Below are 9,043 nucleotides of genomic sequence, written 5' to 3'. Positions count from 1 at the left end.
AATGAAAATAAATCAATAATTACCTCTTTCTGTTAGACGTAAAATACCGATAATTAGAACACAAAAAGTTTATGTAGTATTATGAAAAGGAGTGGTAAGGATCAAGGACGGCCAAATGATGATTATCATCATAGTGATAACATGTACACATGTCTCATTAACAAATGATTAATCATTTTGTGATAAACAGATTTTACAGCATTAATATTGTTATGACATATTTGTTTAAGTTATGAAATTGCACATGTTATCGCTATTTTGGCGAAGTGAGGGGTGCTACCAGGAATAATTATAAACTAAAAATATTTAACACATCATCAGTAATATACTCGCGTTTATTTTATGATTTCTCCTATAATACAAAAGTATTTACATAAAATATTGAGAATTGTGCATAAACAAATAACAATTAAATAGAAATACAAAACTTATGTTCAGGGCATGGCCTTCTAATACATTATCACACTAAATTATAGCTGTCAATGTATTATGCAATTCTTTTCCTCCTTATAGTATAAAATCACTTCCGACTAACAGCAAAATATATGCTTTACATTACTGTAAGTACCAACTAAATTGAATACTGTAAATACAATACATTGTTTCATATCATATGTACAACGGACACCCACTGGTATTGTTTCCATAAAAAAATATACCACAATTTTGGAATTATTAATGGTAGCACCCCTTCAATAGCGAGTATGACAAGAGTCACAAAAATCTACATTTACAATAAAATGGCACTAATAATGTGTCATCAACAACAAATTTAGTGAAATCTTGTTACAGACTAACCCTAAAATATCAATCTCTAATAGATAGTACATCACATTTCGTTTATAGAGGTTATTTACAGTGAATAATAATAGATTTCATCTAGTAAAAATTTACAATATCACAGTTAAAATGTAACAAGTTTTCACGGCGGCCTGCCCGAGCGGCAGTCGGCTCGCTCCTGTCATACAAGCTTCAGGGCCAACGCTTCACCATCGCGCCCTGTTTCTCAAGTGGAAATCTAGCAAATTGAACGCACCTTCCTCGGGCTGGTGCTGGTAATAGTACTGGTGCGGCGCGGGTTGCGGCGCAGCCCCGGGCGCCGGCGCAGGGGCTCGTGGCTTCTTGGGCGCGGCCGGCTGAGGCGCCACGGCGGCCGCGGCCGGCGGCTTGCTGGGCGCGCGCGCCTTCTTGCCCTTCTCGCTCAGCGGCGTGCTGGGCACGTTCAGCACCGGCTTGTGCAGCCGCCGCGCCTCCTCCTCCGCCTCGTATGCATCGCTCGCCTCGCTACCGTCATACTTTCTTTTCCGGTCCTTGTTCATATTGTAGTAACGCGGGTCATCCATCTCGCCCTTCCCCTGCCCGCTGAGAAGGGTCGCCGGTGCGCCGTGTATCTGATTAGCGGCCAACAAGCCAGGAGTGCTCATACTCACTGAAGAGCTCATGACTGGATTACTTAGAGTCATGCCGCTGTTGATGGCATTCGTTGGCGCCATTGCACCGTTGGCACTATGCTGAGGGGCATTTGCGTCACACTGAGGCTTGTGATCATTGGGAGCGAATGCTTTTGTGTTGTTGGTGTTGCTATTAGAGTTGCCTCTCGACCAGGTAGACTTCCTGGCGCCTCTGCCGGCCGGCGGGGGCGAAGTGTCGCGCTCCCCTTGTAAAAATTTCAAATAAGAAGCCATGAAGCCTGAACCGGGGCCCGTGACGGGAACATTGAACTTTTTTTCCATTATTTTTGTGGTGTCTTGAGAACCACTGTTTACATTCTGCTGCTGTGAAGAGGGTGCTACCGTTGATGCAGTATTACCTCGTTGTTCTGCAAGGAAACCAAGTTCTTCCTCTATATTAGGCACTACCACCTTAGGCTGTTCCTCCTCACGAGTTTCTGGTGTAGAAAATGATGACGAGGAAGCCGAAGGTGGTGTCTCGCTAAATGACGATAATGGTGTTAACTCCACTGATGACTGAAAGTCAGGATGGGGACCGAGGTGAAAGGGCGGGAAGTATGTTAGCGTGTGCCCATGCTGCATGGCCAGGGCCTGATGCTGGTTGGCAAAATTAGCTGCATGTAATGGTGCTTGAGAACCAAAGGGTGTAGTGCCAGGAAACATTTTAGGTGGCGGAGGTGGAAGGTTCCATCTTTCAAAATCAAAATAACTACCATTTTGTTGCTGATTGGTTGTCGAGCTATGTGCAGGGGGAGGCACCCTATTAACTAAATAGTCAGCCATAACTGCATTAGATATTTCATTCAGATTTGTATGAGGCACTGGCTTATCAATACTTTTCCTTCTTGGTACAGATTTATTTAATGAGGTATTTGAGGTTGCAGCAGATTGATTTTTAGCTAATTTGACATCTTGTAACTGACAACTTTGTTGTAGGTTTTGCAAATTTTTAACAATGCTCATTGGATCTCCGCGACAACTAGAGAGGTCTTGTAAAGCAACACTGTTACTATCAAAATAGTGATGTTTATCATTAACTAACCTATCAGTTGAAGTTTGAGATTGTTGAATTGGCTTTTCATTATGAGTATTATTATCTGATAAAGTATTATAATTACTATTACTACTATTACTGTTGTATTTCCTACCAATTTGTCGATCAGTATCCCAACATGATTGATTGGAACTTTGGTTCTGACCTCTTTCATACCTATTTTCATTAAATGTTTTATTGTGTTCTATACCTAAGGCTCTTGTGATAACTGATGGATAGGCAACTTGAGTGTTTTGAGATGGTGATCTTGATACAGATGCATCTAATGGGGACCTTGGGGCTGAATTGTTAACTTTGTAATGATCTCCATGCTGCTGAGGGGAATTTATTGAATTCATAGGACTGTGATACAATGGATATGCAGGACTAGACCCGTGACTCAAAGGAGATGTCTGAGGTGCAGTCTGCAGTGGACTTTGTCTCTTACCTGCAACTACACCACAGTCAGGACCATTCTGTGAACTACTACTAGAGTAGCCTGTATCTGTGCTTGAGCTACTTTTAGCCCGAACATGATAATCTGATTCTACATTATTGCCACTTTGATAATGTCTAAAACTAGAGCTCTGTGTAGAAGAATACGGAGAACTATTCATTCTATTTGATTTGGATGATGATGAACTACTACTATAGCTTAATCGACCTGGTGCATCCATTATAGAATAACTTATTGGTGATGATTGTGGTTGAAGTTTATCATTGGAATCACAGTTTTTTCTTTGTTCACTATTTAACTCGGGGTAAATTTTACTTTGGGCTTTTGTCTGAACTTGTGGAGGTTTAGATGTAGGGGATACAAAACTAGTGTTAGAGTTGCTAGATGGTCTTGCTGTCTTTTCACTACTTGTATTTTTAGGCGATTGTGAATTATTATATATTGAAACCGAAGGCCTGCTTGGATTAGTGGATGATGTGCGGTAATCTTTAGTAGGAGGAGTGGGAGAGGAGGTTGCTGATGGAGTTGACACAATACAAGACTGCTGGGGAGGGGCAGCTGGACTTGCAGAACTTGAAAATGACTTACTTCCTGCGTAATCCTGTTGAGATGAAAGTTGACCACTCTTAGCACTATTTGCACTGTATGAATTATCAGTCTGGTTTCCAAATGCAGGAGGAGATTGAAAAAATGTTGAAGACGAGGTTGAAGACACTGGTTGTTTTGATGCAGTCGCTGGAGAACCTGACCTATTTGTTTGTTTGCCAGCACTAGCAATTTGTGAATTAAGATGATTATTTAATTGGGCAGCAGCAAAATGTGCATTAAAATTTTCATAAGCTGCTGAAGCTTTTGTTGTCGCTGGGCTGGGAGATGAAGGCACAACACTTTCGTGGGGTAAAATTCCAAAGGGGCTTGGAAGTTGATTATTTCCTTGCCAGCTCAACCCAGTTGTGCCACCTGGAGTTGATGATTGATCAAAAAATGATGTCCCTTGTGCTAATGTTTGATGGGAATAGTTTTCTCTTAAAGAGGAAAGTTCAGATTCAACTGAGGTTTGCTTGGATGCTGCTGCAGCTTGTGCTTGAGCGATCACTTGCCGGTGTTGTGCCTGGAGAGAGGAACTGTAGTGCGCTGGTTTTGGACTGGCATGGTGAAACAGAGGTGAAAACACTGCGTCATATCCTACAGTAGGTGGTGATAAAAATCCTCCGGGGTTAAAGGGTGAAGCTGTCGATGAACCAAGTTGTCCAGCTAATGATGCTGTGGTATGAGCTGCCTGGAGTAATAATTGGCTTGTGGTTGATGGAACAGACTGACTGCCAAGTCCTGAACCACCACTTGCTAGATGGTGATGAAAATCTCCACTTGCAGCACCTGCCTGTACCCCCGCTAGTCGATTGTAAGAAGCATATGCTGACCATGGTCCTACTGGATCCATTACCACCTCCGTCTTGTTTTGTGTAGTGTCAATGTAAATTGTCAATAAAAGTCCACACTTTCATCCATAATTTGTAGAACACGTTAAGAGTATGTTTAGTACCATTAATTTGAAGCACTGACTGTTATCATGTTTTACACAACTGTCGTACAGATTGTACACTCCTGAAATGAAAAAATGATCTTTAGTAATGACAAACAATTGTGAATACAAACGAAACCTCTAATTAGAAGAATATTTATAGTACCTCGCAACCTTAACTCGTAAACGTCATGATTTAATCATTTCTTGACTATAATTAATGATCGGGATAATATAACGTACATAAAGAACAAACATTGTATTGAAATAAAAATAATCCGCCGCCTTGGGGATGGAAGCGTCAATGTGTTTGAACAATATAAGTACGTATTCAGTCCAATATTTTAAACAAGGTAAGCATTTAGTAAAAGCAACATACCATAGCTTAGGCATCAAAAAATATTTATCAATGTGGTTTCTGGGGACGCTCACACAACAGATAACATCATAAATATGGCCTCGACTCCTTCGAATGTTCGTTGCGACGGGTTTTGTCTATTGTGAAATAAAAAACCACTTATGTCATGTCATATATAACACACAGTATTCCACACTATAGCATACACTTTTAAATTGGTCTTCCTCTTTTTATAACACTATTTTATTATTGAAAATAAGCTGTTCCTTTATTTACAAGTACAAATAAGACAACGTTTCGCCTTTCACATTAATCGCCGCCATCTTACTTGTCGAATGTCGGATGAAAGACCGCACAACAAGCGAAACAGCGCCATCTACAAAAAATAGTTAAAAACACGAACTTCTGGTTAACAAAGAAAAAATAAAGGCTTTAATTACAAATTAAAGATATTTTAAATTCACTGGTATATAACGTATGCGATGCAAAAATGCATTAGACTTTTTTAAAGACAAAACCAAACGAAAAAATTCGTTATATATTAATATTGACAGGTTGTTTTAGTGTAGGACTTTAAAAGTACTGAGACTTTATATAATTTAAATTGATTAATTTTAGCTTTTACTTCTTGTCCGATATTAAATTGATACTGTTCACTGTCACAAGTTGTGTTTCTTTTCGAAAATAATCTGTGGTGACACTTCAATTAGTGTTGCTAGGTTAACGAATTTCCTGTACAATATTACAAGAACCAGAATTTTTATTTAGGGATGACCAATTTTTAATTGATCTTTTTGTAACAAAATATTTTTTTCATCCTAATAAAAAGGTTATACCCGACTTTTCATTCTAAACTATTATTTTCCCTGAAATTACTTAAGAATCTTAATAAATCTAAACTAACCTAAAACATATGAAGTCCTATTGGCATTACTTAATGGTCTTCCTTGAATAAGTCTGCCAACTAGACAACTATATGACTTATAATTGATATAATTTGCATAAAATACTTTCCAATCTTCCCAACACTTTGAAACAATGAAAACAGTACAGAGCACAGTCACTTCAAGTCTATTTTAAATTGTAAATTATTTTATTAAAGTTCGAGGACAAAAACAGGGAAATTAACATACGACAGTAAAATAATAATTAGTTATACAAAAATAAAATAAACAATGAGAAATAAAACTCAATTTGACGTTATTTTCACATTTATTAATTTTCAGTTACATATTATCTTTGGTACAGTTCGCACATAAGGTTGGTTAGGAAGACATTTGAGATATTAAAAACAATAATAACAAAAAAAAACAGTGTAAAATTAAACTTAATATAACAATCAAAATAAATCAAAAATGTTCACGATCACTCTATTACGATAACTGAAATTTAAAATACACAAACATATTTTATGTATGTATAAAATATTTATAGTTAAAATTAAATTGATATTAAAAATACAAACATTAATTTCCCGTTAACCGTTATTGCGTTAAGAGTGGAAAATAAATGCGCGTGCAATAGTACTGAGTACTGACTATTTTGTCATGTTGAAATGCTATACTTATTACATTTTAAGCGTTACTAAATTATTAAATAACTGAAAGCATACACTGGCAACTTCCAGTACACTAGGATTGATAAAGAATATGAATTTACTATATTGTTTAAATACAAATCATGCATTTTGTGTGTGCACATAATGATGATAAAATCCTCCATTACGTGTCCATCATCGTAAATTTCCTATCACATCATCTACTTCGAGCACAATTTCACATACATTTTACGTCTCAATCCCTTTCATTCCGTCATAACTTGCATTCTTTTAAAACTAAACAATCAAAACGCTACATAACTAATGCCCCTATCACACTTTTCTGCCATACATAGATTATTAATTTGCATTAAAGTTTGCATCAAATCAGCATTGTAATACCTTAAGACGTCATGTTATCATAGATGGTCGTCCATTCTAATAACAAACATTTTACAAATTCAACCAATAAATCAAAAATATGGTTGTCGGATTGTTATGGTCTATTGCAGGTTGTGTTGAATTGGTTTTGATTTTTTAAAGTAGTTTTATCACGAATGTTTTTTTTTTTTATATCGGCAATTTAGCAATATTACACATAAATTACTTGGCAAGACTTGGTATGTCTTACTAAGGTATTAAGATTAAAACGCCGTTAAATGTTACCATTACAAATAAGCAAAATTAAATCATTGGTTGACCCTAAACAAATTAATACCATACTCATGGCTTGCGTAATATTGGAAACTAGTATCTGAACTGATATCAGAATTATATTCTTGGTATAATTGTTTGGCACTAAATTATATTTTTTCTCTTGAAGAGAAACTAAAATGAACGGAATCAGAAATGTAACGCAAGTTGACACAAATAGGACGGCAAATATTTTAGGATTACAAAATTCAATAATTATAGCAGAGTTATCAAATTAAATAACGAAAAGACCGTTTTTTTTCCTTTTTAACTATTTTTATAAATATTATTTGAGTGAATAAGGTATATTTTGTGCAATTCTGCCCACAATTATATAGTTATTAGATAAAATATGATTTTAGTAAAATTTTGTTACTTTCTAAAAATTTAAAATTTAAGTCTAGTAGTATTTGCAATAATTAAAAATTTGTCATGTCCATAAATTACCGGCTTAAAACAGTATTATAATTCCGATTCTGAAAATGAATACCTTAGTACGAGATTCGATTTTCATAGTCATTTGTTCCTAAAACTAAAGACAATCATAATCTTATACTTAAATTATAGTTCTATCCACTGAGAAGCTAATATAGTTTGAGCTAAGTCCAGATAATTGTGCTTGGGTTAGTAACATAAGAAATACCACTATTGTGTCATGTGCCATGGCAATGAAATTATTATTTTTTTCATTTTCGAGCAAAAACAATCAAAAAGATGGAATGGTTTTGTTAAAAATACATCTCCTCTGATTTAAAATTAAGAGCACAAGTGCCTTTTATTCCTTTATGTAAAATACACGTGTAAAATGTTTGTAATAAAAAAATAATATGAAATAGAATTGGTGGAAATAAGTACAAGTATGGATAGAGATCTGGAAAACGAATTTGTTTCTTGTGTTAAAAAATAATAAATATAAAAGATAAATTTAGTTTTATCGAATTGTAAATCGATTAACGCAAATTATAAGAGTACCGCAATCTTTGGGATAAGATGGCAAGATTAGATTATTAACTAATATTTCACAGATAATATAATCACTTCATTATGAGCTTTGGATTTAATTATAATATCATTGAGTATTTTTGTCCTTTAATCTATGCATTTTTTATAAAACTAAAAGATATTAATGAATATAAGTTTTAATTTTTACTATTGCTTCACAATGATATAAACGATTTGAATTTTTTGTCATGTGAAATCCATAGAGATATAAGAGGGAAAGAGAGACAAGAAATTATTTCTGTATTTGCCAAAGAGAGAAAAACAGAAATAACATTTATTTTAAAAGAGAGCACATTACGAAATTCCCTGTTATTAACAGTATTTAATAAAACCACTGAATTTATTGCTCTATGAATCTCACATGGAAAGAAGACAAAAGGTAATTAAATGCCTTGAGTGAGAGAATTTTCCAGAACGATATCGAACTCGTCTAGAGGTTCGAGAATTTGTCTGAGGAAAGTTAACAGACCTCGTTTCCGCAGGAAGCTTTGCTCTTCGTACATTTCTGACGTCACGCGCGTCAACGACATCGGGACTAACATTCTGTGCAGCCAGTGCTCGCTGAGTAACACAAATTAAATATTAACATGGAATTAACACAATCATATAAAATTTTATGCTAATATTATAAATGCGAATGTTGATATATGTGTTCGTTTAGTAACATTATTTAGTGATACGTGGTCGTATCTCCGAAACGAATTTCAATAAAATTTGACAAAGATGTAGAACATAGTCTGTAAGAACACAAAGGCTACTTACTATGTTTTTTAAGAAGTAAAAATGTTCCACTTTGGGCATCAGTATAGACCATTGGGAGAATCTAAAAGACCTCATATTTTTAATTCATTGAGCTGAGACGAAGATCAAAAATCCACGGTCCTTTTGTATTTGCTGCTTCACAATATAAAAAAATATATACCAACCGTAAGCTGAGACAGATGAACAGCTGGAACTTGCCGTCCTTGCCGAGGGCGCGGCCGACGGCGC

At 35.6% G+C, this 9,043-nt stretch overlaps 1 protein-coding gene and 1 long non-coding RNA gene across 2 annotated transcripts in view; both read right to left on the bottom strand.

The window, feature by feature from the left end:
• Positions 1-5,175, bottom strand: part of LOC106100601 (serine/arginine repetitive matrix protein 2-like) — a 6,626-nt gene extending 1,451 nt beyond the window's left edge. Inside the window, exons 1-2 of the mRNA XM_013279523.1 lie at positions 4,843-5,175; positions 1,037-4,546 (exon numbers count right to left, since the gene is read on the bottom strand). Of these exons, the coding sequence (XP_013134977.1) occupies positions 1,037-4,382 (3,346 nt within the window). The 5' untranslated portion in view covers positions 4,383-4,546; positions 4,843-5,175. The remainder of the gene's footprint in view (positions 1-1,036; positions 4,547-4,842) is intronic.
• Positions 5,176-7,623: 2,448 nt separating this feature from the next.
• On the bottom strand, positions 7,624-9,043 carry LOC106100666. Its single transcript, XR_001225450.1, has 2 exons — positions 8,980-9,043; positions 7,624-8,614 (listed from the first exon to the last, which is right to left on the bottom strand). It is a non-coding gene; the product is annotated as an uncharacterized LOC106100666 (long non-coding RNA).

The sequence above is a fragment of the Papilio polytes genome, unplaced genomic scaffold (genome assembly GCF_000836215.1).
Source record: "Papilio polytes unplaced genomic scaffold, Ppol_1.0 DF824047.1, whole genome shotgun sequence".
In the NCBI taxonomy this organism is placed as follows: Eukaryota; Metazoa; Arthropoda; class Insecta; order Lepidoptera; family Papilionidae; genus Papilio; species Papilio polytes.
The sequence above is the reverse complement of the archived record's forward strand: the minus strand, read 5'-3'. Positions and strand labels throughout refer to the sequence as shown.